The sequence below is a fragment of the Aspergillus saccharolyticus genome (assembly GCF_003184585.1).
Source record: "Aspergillus saccharolyticus JOP 1030-1 unplaced genomic scaffold BP01scaffold_34, whole genome shotgun sequence".
NCBI classification, from domain to species: domain Eukaryota; kingdom Fungi; phylum Ascomycota; class Eurotiomycetes; order Eurotiales; family Aspergillaceae; genus Aspergillus; species Aspergillus saccharolyticus.
In genome coordinates this window covers 194,910-212,132 of record NW_020290644.1, presented here as the reverse complement: position 1 = coordinate 212,132, position 17,223 = coordinate 194,910, and the positions used below count along the sequence as shown (strand labels likewise).

The following is a 17,223-nucleotide window of genomic DNA, read 5'->3' as shown; positions in this document are numbered from 1 at the left end:
TTGGCGGCTCGCGACACATGCCCTATACCTCTTTGCGACTAAAGTCTGATGTTCAACTCTCAGCATTTACTACCTTACCATAGCATCTCGAAACATACATAAACCCTCTCGTGCTGCTCTTGCCCGGAACTGGTGATCCTTTTCCTGCTGGTCAACCTTCCATCCTTTGTTTCTCTCCGCCTTGTTCTTGTCTTTTCATCTGTCACACCCATATACAGTTGAAGGTTGAAAAAGACCAATTCCACCCAGTCACCATGTGGACAACAACATGTGGCTTGCGGGGCCGCAAGCTCCGCCTGGCTATCACCATCACCTCCGTCCTGGGTTTCTCGCTGTTCGGTTATGATCAGGGTCTGATGTCCGGTATCATCTCCGGTGACCAGTTCACCAGTGAGTTCTCTGCTCTTGCTACCGGTAATGGCAAGGATGATCTTCACGTCTCCGTGCTCCGTGGTGCGGTCACGGCTTGTTATGAACTCGGCTGTTTCTTCGGTGCCATCTTCACTCTGATCTTTGGGGAGCGGATTGGGCGCACTCCGCTGTTGGTTGCGGGCGGGATTATCATGGTCGTCGGTGCTGTGATCTCCACTGCCTCCTACGGAGACCATTGGGGCTTGGGCCAGTTCGTCGTGGGTCGTGTCATCTCCGGCCTGGGGAACGGGATGGACACTGCTACCATCCCCGTCTGGCAGTCGGAGTGTTCGCGTGCTCACAACCGTGGGTTCTTGGTCTGCTTCGAGGGAGCCATTATCGCTGTCGGTACGTTGGTCGCCTACTGGCTGGACTTTGGTCTCTCGTATGTCAACACTTCCGTGCAATGGCGTTTCCCGGTCGCCTTCCAGATCATCTTCGCCATTCTCGTCACCCTGGGTGCCCTGATGCTTCCTGAGTCTCCCCGGTGGTTTGTGTCGCGCGGCCACGACAACGAGGCACGCGAGGTGCTCGCCGCCCTGAACGATCTCTCCCCCGACTCCGACCAGGTCTTGGCCGACTTCAACCTCATGAAGGCCGACCTGAAGGCCTCCAAGGACAACAAGGCCAGCTTCAAGACGCTGTTCACCTGTGGCAAGACGCAGGAATTCCAGCGCATGATGATCGGTTGCTCCGGTCAGTTCTTCCAGCAGTTCACCGGTTGCAATGCGGCCATCTACTACTCCACCCTGCTGTTCGAGACGAACCTGCGAATGGATCACCGTCTCTCGTTGGTGCTGGGCGGTGTCTTCGCCACGGTCTATGCGCTGGCTACCATCCCTTCCTTCTTTATGATCGAGCGGGTCGGTCGTCGCAAGCTCTTCCTCATTGGTTTCCTGGGCCAGGGGCTGAGTTTCATCATCACCATGGCGTGCTTGATCGACGACACCACGGCCAACTCCAAGGGTGCCGTGGTGGGTATCTTCCTCTTCATCGTCTTCTTCGCCTTCACCACGCTGCCTCTCCCCTGGATCTACCCCCCCGAGATCAACCCTCTCCGCACTCGTACCATGGCTGCCGCTGCCTCGACCTGCACCAACTGGATCACCAACTTCGCCGTCGTCATGTTCACGCCTGTCTTCTCCGCCTCGAGCTCCTGGGGCATTTACCTGTTCTTTGCCTTGATCAACTTCATCGGCATTCCCTTCGCTTGGTACTTCTACGCGGAGACGGCGGGTCGTGACCTCGAGGAGATCGACATCATCTTCGCCAAGGCCCACATGGAGAAGAAGTGGCCTTACCAGGTCGCCAACGAGCTGCCCAAGCTCTCTCCCGAGCAGATTGCGCAGATGTCCGCCGAGGTGGGTCTGGATATTCCTGCCCACCAGGTTGCCCACGAGTCCGAGAAGGCCGAGCTGGCCCTCAGCAGCGGCGAAAGCCAGGAGCGCAAGGAGACCTACTGAGTTCTCAGCTTTGGTGCCAACCTTCCCAACAAGACCATCATCATTCCGATACCCCTTCACCCTCCCTCCCTGCATCTATACATGTACAGTCGGAGCCGTGTTGCTTTGAATTTTTTTTGATTACCCCGAAGGAGGTCTCACCGTTTTGGGCGATGTGCGACCGACCGAATACCCTTCACTGTTTATGACTTTCATTCTGCTGGCTTTTTTTGGTTCGATGGTTCGATATCACAAAGATTCTCCGCATTGGCTATAGCTCTTTTTTTCTGGACTGATGGGACCATGTGTTTTTATGACGACTCCTCCACCGGCCCGGTGGGCCGACTTTCATGTACGAAAGAATTATGATTCTTGTGGGGTTTCTGTTTCAGTGTTTCTGGGGACGAATTTAGATGGTCCGATAGATATCCTGTGTTTGTTGATAGCGGAGGAGAGAACTATCGGCAACTCAATGCATTTGTGGCTGTGTGAGTGTGTGTTTGAAAGAAAACTGCCGTTTTCTTGTAGCTTCTGGGTAGAAAGGGGACATTTTCCGTTCTCTCCTCGTAAGGCTCCACATCCGAAGTCGAAGATTTCGTCCAGGCACGCTCGGTCTGATGGGGAGCAATTCTCCGGTGCATAGAAGAATGTCGTCCCGAAAGAGAAGTTGAGGTGAGTGGGGCGTCTTGGCCCGTTGCCACCAACCGCTTTTTTGATTGTACAGTAAAACTTACAGTATAGATGGTATAGAAAAGCCCTCAGCAGGAATATAAAACCTCAAATCCTGCCCCTCGCACTGCAATCCTCCTCTCTCTCTCTCCATACACGGACACATACACCATCAAGATGTCCACCTCACTACCCGCCCACCCTCTCCTCGATGCCGCCCACATCTCCCCCTCCATCTTCACCCTCCGCCCGGACTACCGCGCCCTCCTGATGATCGTCGAGAATCTTCCCCCCGGTCCCAGCGACGAAACCAGCGAAGCCCTGCTCCAGGATGCCGAAACGCACATCCGCACCCTCCTCGCCGCCCACCCAGAGACCCCCCAGATCACCTCCCTCCCACACATCGCCGCCTGGCGCGCCACCTACACGTCCTTCGGGGCGAAACCCCAGAAAACCCGCAACAGCCTCGAAGCCCTGACGCGACGGGCGGCCACCCCCGCCGGCCTGCCGCGCGTCAACCGGCTCACCGACATCTACAACGCCCTCTCGATCAAACACCAGCTGCCGTTCGGGGGCGAGGATCTCGACGCGTACGACGGGGCCCCGTTCTTGGTGCGCGCGACGGGCACGGAGCCCTTCCAGACCCGTTCCGGTGGGGAGCTGCAGACCGAGTGGGCGGAGCCGGGGGAGCCGGTCTGGTGTGATCGCACGGGGATTACCTGTCGGAGGTGGAATTGGCGGCAGGGGCCGCGGACGGCGTTGACGGAGGGGACGACCAGGGTTTTGTTTATTGTGGATGCGCTTGGGGAGGTCGTCTCGGAGGAGGCCTTGGAGAGGGCGGCGGACGAGTTGGAAGAGGTGTTGAGGGGGCTTTCGGGGGAGGTGAGGGTGGCGCGGAGGGTCATTGGGAGGGAGCAGGTGTGAATGTTCGTTGTTAGAGCAGGATAGATAGATAGATCGACATAGATCAAGTATGTTTTGTAACTATGACTACCAATGAAGACTGTCTCTGAATGAATGATGCGGCTTGAGAAAGCTCATTGACTACCTAATTATCAGGGTTGTGGGTTTGTCGGGAGATGTTCGCGCTGTCTGCGCGACGGCTATACGGGGGATCTTCCCACCAAAGCAGTCAACTTTGTTTTATGTCAGATTCGGTTAGTTGTAGAGGACCGTCAAGCATGCTATCATTGTTGTCTGGGTATAAGTAGGTCATTTCGAAGGCTAGAAGATCGCATATAAAAGCTTGCACTTTCATTCGGGCTTGTTGGTCCATCTGATTCACCCATGACCGTCATCAGATATTTCTTTATGATGTGAGTGAATATGCGTACCATCAGTCCGAACATTCTGCCACGTGGAGTGAACAATACGATGGCACTTTTCAGAATTAATTTGACATGACATTCACTGAGGCAGGGGAGCTGGTAGAGTGCTTTCCCCCCAGCTTTAAAAGCCCAAATATGTCCCAATCTTTCTCTCCTTTCCACATAATCGCAAAATCTCCGAGTGAGAAACTTGAGATAGAAAGAGTTGGGGTGCGAGAAAAGTCCACACTTCGAAGGTGCAGGCCACTTTGAAACACCGCTGCATCAACGTCTCCAGCAACTTCAGTATGGCCTCGTTATCAAAGGCTGAGGCGATGAGAGAGATCACTCATGTCATCGATCCAGATGGCGAGGTGATCTTGCTTCTAGTCACGTCGGACGCACCATTCGCTGTCTTGCACAACGACCCTGAACCCGCTTCTGCACCCGTCGCGCAGGGGCAGGGCGTCAGAACAGCTGGCGAAGCTGGCCCGGTTCCTTCTAGGACCACTCCGACGCGTGTCCCATTTATCAAGGAGATCCCCGAGCCAGCACTTCATCGCATCCGCGTATCCGCCAAGCACTTGACGTTCGCCTCGGTCGTGTTCGAGAAGACACTGTCCGACAAATGGAAAGAGGGCGCGGAACTGCGAGACCAAGGATGGGTTGAGATCCAGACTCCGCATTGGGATCTGGATAGCTTTCTTCTCCTCCTTCGAATCATCCACGGCCACAATGACAATGTGCCGGTGAGGATGAACGTCGAACAACTTGCCCGGCTGGCGGTCATCGCAGACTACTACGACTGCCGCCGCGTCCTAGGGTTTTTTTCGTCGGTCTGGATTGATTACTTGGTGGGAAACACATTCACCACCTATCGCGATGTGATGCTGTGGTTGTGGATATGCTGGTACTTCCAGATCGCGGATGAATTCTCCGAGATCACACTGTTCCTCATGAGACGGAGTGACCGTCCGATCGAGTCACTGGGGCTGCCCATTCCTGATAATATCATCGGTAAGCTGATGCGACCCGTGCAGATTGGCGAACGCAAAGCTAAATAAAACCCCGTGCTCGAAGCGCAGTTGAACCAGAAACGAGATAGTAGCATTCAGCTACTTTTGGATCTGCTCTACGGACACCTGGAGTATTACAGGGACGGTTGCGGTGAATGCGGCTACGCGCGCAACTCGATGATGTTTGGAGCCCTCGCGAAGCATTTGCGGACCATGGGACTCGTCCTGACTCCCCCGAAGCCTCCATTTCGAGGCTTCTCTGACTCCTCTCTCCATGACTCGGTGCGTGCCTTCCGGCTGCCTGAATGGCACGCTGCAAGGGGCGATACTGAGAAGCATGAATGTGTCGCTGTCGGGTCTTCGAAGTCGCTGATGCGTTTGAATTCTCTTTCGATGTGGGAAGGTCTACGTATTCCCGGGTTGCCTGATGAGGAGGAATCTGCCGACGGATCTGTCAATGGAGCTGCTGGGGAGCTGTCGGATGGATAGAGGCGATTGGCTGTGGTGGTCGTCCGATCGAACTGTCAGGAGATCAGGGAGCTTGTCATGTTCTGGAGTCACGGGCGTTGAACGCGCCGATGGAAATTTATGAAGCCTAAGTAGTGGACCCAACACCTCTTTGTATAGGGCATGCATGTAGGGGATTCACCCCGATGAGACAAAGAAACTGTTGGATAGAAAAACCAGTGAAATATGGACTCCAAGAAACCTCTCGGTCAGTCAACGAATTAAGGCTTCCCGAAGATAGTAGCGAGTAGTACACACGCCACATTATAGAATAAACATTAATACTCTAGAAACTTACTGTATAGAGAGTCTTTTCTCTATTTAGCTGAAGAAAGCATATCTATCACTTGAAAATAACCTAATATATTTCAATATGAGCTGTCGAAGGCTTATAAATATATGGCCCCATTGGTACACCATAATAAATGCTGTCTCTAGTGTATAAGAACCAGCGGTGTATACGCTACTGATAGAATAGCAGATATTGTAAAAGTGGCTCTCGACAGGATTCAAATTGTCCTGTTCAACGAATACCTGGCTTCTCTTCGTGATACCGTCTTGTCAGGCTCCAAGAGTTCACAGAAAGTCTGGCTGCAACCTTATGACTTGTGGACAGTCACAGTCGTCTCTGTCATCTCTAAGGTTGTGACAGCCGCTTGCGGCATGCTGGTGCGGTCTGACATGCAAGGGATATCCCCTTACATCGCTCGGCTTGGGGTCACATTCCTCAATCTCTGTGGTGACAGCTTCGTATCGCAGTCCCTGGAGCTTAGATGATGGATGTCGCTTTCTTGAGTCAACAACAACTCAGTGCAAACAAGACTCAAAAGATGTCACGCCTAAAGAACCCCGAGGCCGAAGAGATCCCTCTGCAGACGAGGAACGAAAGCGACAGCGATGTGAATCATCAAGCTGAATATAGCAAAGACACACTTGTGACTGGTTATAAATTGGCTGTCATCATAGTCGGACTCTGTTGTTGTGTGTTGTGTATCTCGCTGGTGCGTCGATGACATCCAAACCTAACGTCCAACAGACACCCAGGCTAACAACAATACCTTATCTTTGTCAGGACAACACGATAGTTGCAACCGCCATTCCGACAATTGCCAAACACTTTCACACATTCAATGATGCGGGTTGGTACGCGAGTGCTTACCTCCTCACCACCAGCGCGGTGACTCTGGTCTACGGCCGGCTGTATACCTTCTTCCCTATCAAGTGGGTCTATCTGGGAGCGCTGTTTCTCTTCGAACTCGGATCTCTCGTCTCGGGGGTCGCCCCATCCTCTCCCTGTCTTATCGTTGGGCGAGCTGTCTCTGGACTTGGAGGTGGCGGCCTCTTCTCTGGCTCACTCATCATTATCTCTCGATGCGTCCCGCTGCGCCGGCGCCCGATCTTCTCGGGGCTCATCATGGGAATGTACGGCATTGGGAGTGTCATCGCGCCTCCGTGAGTTCTTCTGTGTTCTAACTGCTTGGTGGTTGGTTTGATACTGACGGGCTTGTGCTCATCAGTCTCGGCGGAGCATTCACCGACCACCTCACCTGGCGATGGTGTTTCTATATCAATCTCCCCCTCGGCGCCGTCACTGCGCTGGCAATGTTCTTCACGTTTCTGGGTGGGGAACCCGTAGTCGAGGCAAGCTGGCAACAGAAGCTGCGGGGGCTGGATCCGCCAGGCATGCTCACTTTTCTGCCCGCCATCGTCTGTCTCCTGTTAGCCCTACAATGGGGGGGCACGACGTACCCCTGGGCAAACGGCCGCATTATCGCCTTATTCGTCATCTTCGGCGTCCTCCTGCTGTGCTTCATCGCCCTTCAAGTCCGCGCAGGCGACCAGGCAATGCTACCGCCTCGACTACTCCGCAGCCGCAACATCTGGGGCTCCGCACTCTTTAGCTTCTGCCTCAACAGCGCCATCTTCATCTTCGTCTACTACGTAAGCCCACATATCCCAATCAGGCCAGTAACTCGAATCCCCCTCCCGTGACTGACGTCTCGACAGCTCCCGATCTGGTTCCAATCCATCAAGGGCGCATCCGCCACCACATCCGGAACCATGAACCTCCCACTCACCCTCACCAACGCCATCCTGGCCCTCCTCTCCGGCCTTCTCGTGACCGCCGTCCGCTACTACACCCCACTGATGCTTCTCAGCGCGATCCTGGCCTGCATCAGCGCGGGCCTTCTGACGACCCTGCACCCAGACTCCCCCGCGTCCGCCTGGGCCGGCTACGAGGTCTTCTTCGGCCTAGCAGCCGGGCTGGGCATCCAGCTGCCCGTCTTCGTCGCGCAGACCACCCTCGCGGACCACGAGGTTCCTACCGCCACGGCGCTGATGGCCTTCGTGCAGGTGCTGGGGGCCGCGGTGTTTGTGTTTGTGGGCCAGAATGTGTTTCAGAATCAGCTCGTGCAGGGGCTGGTACGGGATGCGGCGGCGGGGCTGGATGTCCAGGCGGTTCTGGCGGCGGGGCCGGCGGGGTTGCGGGAGGGTGGCTACTCCGGGGACACGATGGCGATGCTGCTCGCGGTGTATAATGATGCAGTGGTGAGGACGTTCTATGTGGCGGTTGGGTTGGCGGTGGTCTCGGTGCTGGGGGCGGCGCTGGTTGAGTGGAGGCCTCTTGGAGGGAAAGGTCAATCGCAAGTTGTTGGGGAGTAGGGATTTTTGATTGGATTTATTCTAGTTGCTGGCCATTGATATCGATTGTAACAAACAACTGCAGATGGAGTTTCACCACACACCCATCACACGCGAATCCTCCAATGCCACTTATAGTCCAAACATGCCCACCTGGCCGTCACGAAAAGCAACATCGCCAGCACAAGCACGCAACCCAACCAGACAATCACAATGCGCGGACCGACCTTCTCCAACATCTCTCCGCCAATGGGAATAGAAATCAACACACTAGATCACAATCAGTCATCGACCAGGATATTCGTAGATTGGTAAAAAAGACTGACGCAAAGCTGACCAACGCGTAACAAGTCCCAAAGCGCATCCCAATCTCTTTGCCGGGGGAAACCTGCCGGATGCAGACCGGAGACAGGCTGAGGAAGGATCCCGAGCTGAGGCCGTACAGAGCGCTGAAGAAGTACAGCGCTGTCAAAGAGTGGCTGAAGGGATACAGGATGACGAAGATGGCCAGAATGCCAGACGTCACCAGGACGAGAAGGGTGTTCAGACGGCCGTATTTGTCGCCCACTCGGCCTGCGAGAAGACGTCCGACGATTGAGCAGCTGAAAATCGGTGACTTTAGTACCCCGTCTTGCTTAAGAGAACGTACAAAGGGAAGATGGGTTCTTACACGTTCAGCACGACAAGGAGGTTCACGCTGGCGTTGACACTAAATCCCAGCGCCACCACGTACGTCGGAAGGAGGCCGAGGAGGGCGAAGGTTTCGAGTTCCAGGACTTGATCAGGAGTCAGCGAGAAGAGCCACCATAAACCTGAACTGATGCATGCAAGAACCTACACCAAATGCCCATCGTCAGCAAGGAAAATCTCGAATCCCGGAAGCACCGCGCATCAATCGCCGTCTTCAACTTCTCGCCCTTGGGCAGCCGCGCCTTCACCAGAAACGACCCCAGCCCGCAGGCCGCCAGGATCACAAATCCCAGAATTCGCATCCCCCATCGGAAGCCAACCCTCGCGAAGGAGGCCTTCAACAGAAACGGGAATACGACTCCCCCGACGCCTGCACCGACCAGCGCCAGCCCCATCGCCATCCCGATGCGCGCCTGGAACCAATGTGGCACGCAGGAGATCGCGACCGTGCTCACCAAGGCGCCACCCACCCCAGCCAGTATGCCGAAACTGAGGACAAATTGCCAGTATTGCGTACACTCCGCGGTGAAGAATATGGCAGCGACGTAGATCGCAGACCCGGCGCTCACCAGTGCCTTGGGGCCGTAGGTGTCAAACAACGGTCCGACGAAGACCCCCCCGGCTAGCAAGATGAACATGAACAACCCCGGAACCCAGCCCACCGCGCTGCTGGTATAGTTGGCCAGCTGGTGGGTCTCGAGGTAGGATTGCAGCACTCCCACCGAGTTCATGAGGCCGTAAGTCGACGTGATCAGCAGCGAGGAGCCGAGCACCACCAGCCACGACCTGAGACCACCGTCGGGAAAGTGCTCGTGCGGGTCGGGTCGGTGCATCAGACTCGTTGTCGAGGTGTCAATAATCTGGAGCTCGGTGTCGATGCCATTGTCGTTTCGTGCCACAATGACGTTCTCGATGTCTGCCACTGCGATACCAGAGCGCGCGCCGCAGGTGGGCCCTTGAGGGTTGGTTGCTAGCTCCATGGGCCCTCTCTGAGCGATCTCAGCCTATGCTTTGTCCGAGAGTATGCAGAAACCCGTTGAGCCTCTCAAGCCTGATATTGATGCGAGGCATTCGACGGGGTTATAAGTTTTATAAATCTTCTGTTGTTGCGGGGTTCACATCCGGGATCCCGATGGAGGATAGTCGGTCTTCCCGATACTGTCGGGTGAACTTCCGATTGGCAAATATCGCCGTAGAAATCAATCCATTCATTCTGCGTGAGTCATGAAGAGACGCCCTGAGGAATGCATGCATACCTGATCATATCAAAAAGAAAAAAAGAAAAAGAAAAAACAGCTTTACAATCACATACTAGACATTAAATACCCTATGACCATTCCCAGCCCTAACCCATTAGATCAACAGCAACAACATCCATCATCATCCCGCTTGTTATCGCTACCCCCACAGCATCCCCCACAACACCCATCGCAGCATCCATCGCAGCACCCATCGCAACACCCATCGCAGTCCCCACAGCACCCATCCCCATCGTCATTCTTCTCCATCCTCGGGGGCTCGGGCGCTTGATACCCTGTCTGCTGCGCATCATCGCCATAGGCCATATCATTGGTGTCCACGTATCCACGATTATCATCGTCATCGCCAGACCAGTCCCCGTCGTTCCGGTCGTATTGTGCCGAGTCTCGGGGATAGTTGTTGTTATCTTGTAGCTCGATCTGCTCGGTGTTTTGGTTCCATTGCTCGTAGATCACCGTGCCTCCGACCCCGGCTGCGGCGCCTGCTGCTGCTGCGCCGGCTATTGCGGGGGCTCGGCTGTGGGGCTGGCTGGTGTGCGTGATGTGGGGAGTGCGCTGCGGGTGCGGAGCGGCATGGTGGGCGACAGAATGGTGTTGTTGGGGAGGGTGAGCCGAGTGAGCTACCGGATGGGGATGCGCCGCTGGATGCGAACGTGCACTCGCAGCGTGATGGGTCGGGGGATGACCATGTGCAGCAATCCGCAGGCCGCGGGGCTGGGCGTGCTGCTGCTGCTGCTGGCGATGCTGCGGGAGACGTTGATGCTGGGCCTGCTTGGTGTGCGCGGCTGCCGGGCGGTTGGTGTGGCCCATCGCTGCGCGTTGTGAGGGTATGACACAGGGGTATGTGTCGAGTGGGATAGTCTCTAAAGACTGCCCTGATACGTAGTGAGGAATTTAGTGGTTGGTGGCTTAATGGTTGAGCTGTAAGTATGTCTGGACGGAGCAGAGTTAGGGCAAGCCGGTACTTGGGAGCAGATTGGCCTCGTGGGCATCAGGTCTATATAGCAGCCCACTGCTCCCCCTCGTTCTGCACCACTCCCATACCGGCAGCACCAATGCTCAATGCTGATGAATCGTATCGCGGAGATTACGATGCACAAATGTGCCGCTTCATCAACCACCGGACTTGGCGCTTGCCACCCTCAAGAGAAACCCAGGCTGTGCGAATGCGCCAAAAGCCCAGGAATTGTGATATTGTGGCTAGCAGTGCAACCCTTACGCGGTGGAACACGAGACAGGCGACCCTGCTTGCCACATTGCAGGGACTTCAGGGTCATTGTCAGAGGTGCGGCTGAGAGACGACCCCGTAGCTAATAGGACTCAACCTCGTATCCCGGCACGGGCAGCGGGAAGGATAGTACTTCGGGGAGCAAGCCACAAGCGCCCATTCACGGTCCAAGCACGAATGGAGGCCGTCGTGATGGGTCTGGCCCGATGTCAGGGACGGAATGAGGGTGTGTATCTTACCACGCCAAGAAACAATGGTAAGGCATCCATGCAGATGCGAAGTCACGGGGGGGCGAGTAGATGCTTTCGACGGATAACATAATGCTTGATAAGGAGAAGGTACACTACAACATTCCGCACTTGAGTGAGATGGATTGGAAATCAGAAAGATGGAAAGGGGCTGCCCCCGGGCGACTCGATTGGATGGATGGATGGGTTTGACTCGTGTCAGCTTGGTGTGATAACTTTAGCTATGCGCAGCCGTGGTTTGAAAGCGTGGGATGAGTGTGTGGCTGTGGTGCAGAAAAGACGAAGTATTCCGCCAGTGGGTCATTGATTTGACTCCGTGCAAAATAGCAAAACAAGATAGAAAAAGAAAGTGGCGCCGCCCGGAATCGAACCGGGGCTGGCACGGCCACAACGTGACGTCATACCACTAGACCACGGCACCTGTTGTTGTGACAGCTGCCTCCAGCTGTGATTTTATATACACAGAAAATATTATCCCAGAATTGAAGAACTCGTCTCGCAATCCTGCTCGATACATCAAATATATCACTTCATAGGGGATTGTCGAATGGGAACAGACATCTGTCTGGCAAGACTATACATCAGCTGTCTTAGTAGTCTGTATGCGTTGGTGCGAGGTTGGTGTCAAAAATGTTCCTCTGAGGGATGATATGCCTTGGATATATATATCCATCTTGGTTCCATCAGCAGATATGATGCTGGTGAAGCAGTTCGACAACATTGGGGCACCCTGAGCACTAGCGTTAATGACCCGACACACGCAGCTGCTGAGCTGAGTTTGAACAACAGTATAATTGTCTTTTTTATAACAAATCATCATCACGAGAAAGAAACAATCGCAGACCGGACTCACGTGTCGACGATGGGACAAAGATCGATCCTTGGAGAAGAAAGAGGATGCTATCCGGGAGTTACTTTTAGGGTTAGAATGAGAGTTGGCATATATCGATCCTACAATTACCACAACAATATCTTTTTCTGTTCTCATGGGATTCTCTTTCTAGGCGCAATCCTACCCGGCGTACACTACCGCACCCCGGGCGTATGACACCCTCTCCAGCCATGGCAAGACAAAACAATCCATAAACACCCCAGGCAAACCCATGCCAGCAAAGCCGAAGACGCGATAAGCACATAAGGAAGATCACCCCATATTCTCGAGACGAGTGTGGGGAAGGAGTTCCATTTGATCTCTCATTTGCACGGGCCGCTACGACAGCACAATCCCTGATAGGGTTGGCGCAGCCACCTCATTCAGTCAACGGTTTGTCCGAATGGTTCAGTTCGGGCATGCACATGCATAAAGAACTTCCAAAGTACGAAGAAAAATGCATGGAAGATGGTTTACCGTTACTTGGCGTTGTCAATCAGACTTGGAGACATACAATCCCATACTCGAACTTTGGACTTTTGCTAATCCACCCCCGTGTCGAGCTTCTTGCTTGTATGGAAAGCCTTAGTCAAGAATTCTAGTCGACAATCAGACTCAGTACGGAGACCACAACAAACCAAGGCTCGCCTACGCTTGTCCTTTATCAAGTGAGCCTCAATTGAGATGGCATGAGCGGAATTCAAGCCACCGGAAAAGAAGTGCGCCAGCAGTGCGTGCCTTGACTTTGTGCGGACGATGCAGGCTCCGATGCAGTCATAAGCCACTTCCAAGCCGACCTTAGGCTGTACAAGCAAACCAAATCCTCCGCGTCGTAATGTGAGCGGTGATTGCCGTGAATAACGCATTTATCAATCGAATGCACGCGTGTTGCGCCTCAGTCAAGCGTCGTTGTGGAGGCAGCTGCCCCGAGACAGTCCCTTTGTGTCTGGCGTCTTGAATATGCAAGGTCATCAGCTGGGCGATAGGTCCACGAAGACCACCACGAAACGCTTCTCGGAAAGGCGGGTAGCCCAGTTCAGCTGGACCATGAGGCTCGAGGGGTTTACTTGACGATAGATTGTGCTCGCTCGAGCCCAGGGAAATGTGTAGGAGATCCCCTCAATCCCCCTCCCTCTCAGAAGAAGCAACACAGCAACAGAAAAGCAACATCTCTAGCGACTTAATCAACGCTCATACGATCCTCCACCCACTCACGATACCTTGGCTCAACGATCTCTACGTATGCCTCCTCGGACCCCTCGATTTGAGCTGCAGCTGACCCCCAAGCCTGTGTATGGTGAGCACGAGAGCCAGAAGCCCAACAACGCCATTTGGTGGTCGACCACAAGAACCACGACATTAACGCCGGATTGGGCGGCAAGAAAGTAACCCTGATCCACTGCCACAGCCGTGCCACGCAGCGTTGACCACCTCAGATACGTCTGGCTCGCGGCCAACTACTTCGACCACTCCGAGCACGGCATCGCCGACATCAAGGTGGTGATCACAGGCTAAGAATAGGCATAAGAATAGGCAGGCCGGCTAGATTTGGCCAAGGGGCCGGGAGGGGAGTACCGCTATCTGTAGACCTCGACCAGAGGCAGTTATGGCATCCTCAACCTGAAGCTTCTGCGCCGCGAGGGATTTCAAGCGGCGGGTCATCGTGGGTGGACTACCCATATCAACACAGGTCGGGGAGGAGAAGTTCTGTACCTGGATTGGACCCAGATTGTGAGCTGTGGATGGTGAGATCGTTGGAAGATTCGTGTGCTTTGCTATACTAATCACATATAGGTTTGGATACCTTTTCTCCTTACACCGAGTAGGTGGTATGGCAACGAATGTGCTGAGGAGACCAGATTCGCTTCAAGGGTTGGTCACCCAGATTCGATGCTCGATTGTGAGACCGTGACCTTTTATTCCATGCTTTGCTCAACCGGTTTCTGAATGGTAACTTTGATGAGGCCTGCATCTTGAGAGCCGGATAGAAGTTTCCTTCAAGGTGAGGCCAAAATAGGAGGCTTAGTGAGTTGAACAACTGTACGGGAGTAGTTGGACAGTGGGGTGGACAGTCGATCGATCACTTTAAACCCCTTTGGGCGGATTGTGAGACGGAGAATGTCGGAAGGAGGCGGCAGAAACCCTGCCTCGGATCCACCCTTTCCGGCTCTTTCTTTCCTTCTTTCCCCCACCACCACATCCCATCCCATCCTCATCTTCCCATCTTCATCTTCAATCATCATCATCCTACTATCCTCAGTCTGTTTCCTTAATCATCATTGTATTAATCATTATCACGCCATCTTTTCATTCTCACCGTGAAGGTTTACTCAACACTTCCATTCACTTTCAGGTGCAGAGCTGATCCTGGTTGACGATAGTGTTCCCCGGAAATAGCATCAGCCGCTAGTGAGGCTCGCCGTTGTTTGAGGATCCCAGTTCTCAGCAACCCCAATTTTCGAGTCTCATCATGAAACCCCACCGTTCGCGCTCTGGGCCCCTGAACCCCCAAGAATGCGCTTCCCCCTACCTCCTATGGCTCAATGCACCCTCAATCCAATTTTCCAATTTGTGATGGACCAATCCAGTTCTCGATAACAGGCCCAAGATCCACAATCTTCTCTCCGCGGGAATTTACTCCGTATTATCCAGACCCTCAGGGACGACGCACCGTCCGCGAGACCCCTACCAGTACCATGTCGGGAAAAACCCCGAAGCTATCGAACTCTCGATCAAGCATCAAGTCCTCGACCCTCTTTCATAGCCAGCTTTTAAGGTTTAGCCCAGGAGGCTCTCCGGTCGATCCACTCCAGCTGCATTCCTTGATGCGATAGGCGGAGTCTGTCAGTCTAGTTGAGAAAAACTCTGTACTAAACACGCCCGACGGGCTTGGCCCCGAGGCCCTGAGGCTTCTCGATGAGGAGATCTATTGTCCTCCAGACTCCAGAGTCCAGCCAGACAAATTCCCTCGAATTGAATTTCTTTCCGGAACTACTAAGAATAGCCATTCGAACAAGGTCGGCCATGAACTCCGACCATCTCCAACTTCTGCCCCAACCACGGTTACTCTCGCTCATCCGCCAGATATTCAGGCACAACTCATATTGGCTTTCCCCAAGCTGGTGTCATTTGACGCGGCACTGTCAATCGCAATGTAGACAAACTTCAAGCCAGACAACACCAAGCATCTCTCCCTTTCGTTGCGATTGCCTCGAGAATCGATATCTTGTAGTCATTATGTCTGGACACGGACATGTTGCGAGACCCATTCGGGATAGAAGCAGCATCTGGATCTCTAGCGCGTTTCATTGCGACGGATCTGGATACTCGCCAGCCGGTTTCTCTCGCTCCCTGCTACCGCGATTACTATTCTCCATGGCATGATGTGCGTGCGCGACCACTCGGCCTTTGGCCGCCATCACGCAAGATCATACTAGCCTACACTTGGATCACATCTTGATCTCGGCGCACCCCAGTGTGAGACCTCTCCGGTCTGAGAACCACTGTCGAGGGTTCACTCTAAATCGAGACGACCGGACACCTTACCGAAAGGGTCTTGTCGACTGCTGGAAAACTTACTCCCGCGCCGTGATCCAGGTCAGAGACTGGTACCCTCCTCGGGACGATCACAGACGCTCAAACGTGAAGGGTTTCATGGGTGATTCTCGAAATAGATCATCTCGAACCTCATCCAGCCTCGAGAGGGTGAGAGGATCAAGATAAAAGGCGTCTGGGTCCTCGCCTTTCTGTTTCTTCCCATCATCATCCTTCAACCACTTCTCTCTTTCTCTTTCTTTCCTCTCCTCTAAACCCCCAAAACAATTGCTCTGGTAGCATTTCCTTCGTTCTCACGATTATCGAGTCATAATCGTTTTCCTCATCTCGCTTCTTCCGTTCTCACTTCTGTTAACTGGTTTCCCCATTTGGTGCGTATCCGACGAGCCATGACTTGCAAACCTGGACTAACATTTCTAGAATCACGATGCGTGTTTCTAAGGTTTCTGCTGCGACGGTGCTCGCCTCGACCGTCTCGGTCAATGCGATTCCCATTCCCTGTCTCCTTCCCTTCCTGAGTGGCGCTGGTAGCCTCTTCGGTAGCTCGGGTCTGGGTGCCAGCTTGGGCGGCAGTGGCAGTGCTGATCTGGGCGCCAGTCTGGGCGCCGGTGCCAGCGGCAGCGGCAGTGGAAGTGCCGGTCTGGGCGCTGGACTCGGTGGAAACGCTGCTGCCAGCCTGGGTGCGAATGCTGGCCTGGGCGCTAGCCTGGGTGCCGGTCTGAGTAGTCTTCTCGGCGGCAGCGGCAGCGCCGGTGTTGGTGCCAGTGGCAGTGGAAGTGCTGATCTAAGTGCCGGAGCTGATCTGGGTGCTAGCGCCGGTCTCGGTGCGGGTGCTAGCTTGGGTGCTGGTGCTGGCCTTGGTGCCGGCGCTGCTGCCTCCCCCTCCGCTGGTCTTGGTGCCGGTGCCGGTCTCAGCGGTAGCGCCGGTCTTGATGCCGGTGCCGATCTGGGCGCTGGTGTTTCCGGCGGTGCCTCTGGTGGTGCCTCTGGTGGTGTCTCCGGTGGCGCTTCCGGCAGCGGCAGTGCTGGTCTGGGAGCTGGAGCTGATCTCGGTGCTAGCGCCGGCCTTGGTGCTGGTGCTAGCCTCGGCGCCGGTGCTGGTCTTGGTGCCGGTGCTGCTGCCACTCCCTCTGCTGGTCTCGGTGCCGGTGCTGGCCTCGGTGGCAGCGCTGGTCTCAGCGGTAGCGCCAGTCTTGGTGCCGGTGCTGATCTCGGTGCTGGTGCTGGTCTGGGTGCCGGTGCTGCTGCTACTCCCTCTGCTGGCCTGGGTGCCGGTGCCAGCCTCGGTGGTAGTGCTGGTCTCAGCGGTAGCGCCAGTCTTGGTGCCGGTGCTGATCTCGGTGCTGGTGCTGGTCTGGGTGCCGGTGCTGCTGCTAC

At 54.7% G+C, this 17,223-nt stretch overlaps 7 protein-coding genes and 1 non-coding gene across 8 annotated transcripts in view; 5 read left to right on the top strand and 3 right to left on the bottom strand.

The window, feature by feature from the left end:
- Positions 1-182: 182 nt before the first annotated feature.
- mfsA (glucose-inactivated glycerol proton symporter STL1) lies at positions 183-2,346 on the top strand. Its single transcript, XM_025575675.1, has one exon. The coding sequence runs from the start codon at positions 255-257 to the stop codon at positions 1,872-1,874; it is 1,620 nt and encodes a 539-aa protein (XP_025428518.1). The 5' UTR covers positions 183-254; the 3' UTR covers positions 1,875-2,346.
- A 333-nt stretch (positions 2,347-2,679) lies between these two features.
- On the top strand, positions 2,680-3,446 carry BP01DRAFT_346759 (B3/B4 domain-containing protein; the record flags this gene model as incomplete). The annotated part of the gene is made up of 1 exon (XM_025573652.1): positions 2,680-3,446. The coding sequence occupies exon 1, from the start codon at positions 2,700-2,702 to the stop codon at positions 3,444-3,446; it is 747 nt and encodes a 248-aa protein (XP_025428517.1). The 5' UTR covers positions 2,680-2,699.
- A 718-nt stretch (positions 3,447-4,164) lies between these two features.
- On the top strand, positions 4,165-5,334 carry BP01DRAFT_346755 (uncharacterized protein; the record flags this gene model as incomplete). Its single annotated transcript, XM_025573651.1, has 2 exons — positions 4,165-4,846; positions 4,910-5,334. The coding sequence occupies 2 exons, from the start codon at positions 4,165-4,167 to the stop codon at positions 5,332-5,334; spliced, it is 1,107 nt and encodes a 368-aa protein (XP_025428516.1).
- A 962-nt stretch (positions 5,335-6,296) lies between these two features.
- Positions 6,297-7,977, top strand: BP01DRAFT_271879 (MDR family MFS transporter; the record flags this gene model as incomplete). Its single annotated transcript, XM_025571396.1, has 4 exons — positions 6,297-6,353; positions 6,425-6,804; positions 6,870-7,293; positions 7,360-7,977. Coding segments are annotated over 4 exons (1,479 nt in total), but the record flags the coding sequence as incomplete, so codon positions are not given.
- Positions 7,978-8,102: 125 nt separating this feature from the next.
- Positions 8,103-9,518, bottom strand: BP01DRAFT_376196 (monocarboxylate transporter; the record flags this gene model as incomplete). Its single annotated transcript, XM_025576935.1, has 4 exons — positions 8,103-8,265; positions 8,322-8,597; positions 8,666-8,771; positions 8,834-9,518. 4 exons carry the CDS (start codon positions 9,516-9,518, stop codon positions 8,103-8,105), a joined length of 1,230 nt encoding a protein of 409 aa, XP_025428514.1.
- A 460-nt stretch (positions 9,519-9,978) lies between these two features.
- On the bottom strand, positions 9,979-10,880 carry BP01DRAFT_133919 (uncharacterized protein). The gene has a single exon (XM_025570495.1). It carries the CDS (start codon positions 10,752-10,754, stop codon positions 10,044-10,046), a length of 711 nt encoding a protein of 236 aa, XP_025428513.1. The 5' UTR covers positions 10,755-10,880; the 3' UTR covers positions 9,979-10,043.
- An 890-nt stretch (positions 10,881-11,770) lies between these two features.
- Positions 11,771-11,841, bottom strand: BP01DRAFT_t249. The gene has a single exon. It is a non-coding gene; the product is annotated as a tRNA-His (tRNA).
- A 4,069-nt stretch (positions 11,842-15,910) lies between these two features.
- The window catches only part of BP01DRAFT_133859 (uncharacterized protein), a 2,563-nt gene continuing 1,250 nt past the window's right edge, over positions 15,911-17,223 (top strand). Inside the window, exons 1-2 of the mRNA XM_025570494.1 lie at positions 15,911-16,217; positions 16,267-17,223. The exon at positions 16,267-17,223 is cut by the window's right edge and continues 938 nt beyond it. Of these exons, the coding sequence (XP_025428512.1) occupies positions 16,274-17,223 (950 nt within the window). The 5' untranslated portion in view covers positions 15,911-16,217; positions 16,267-16,273. The remainder of the gene's footprint in view (positions 16,218-16,266) is intronic.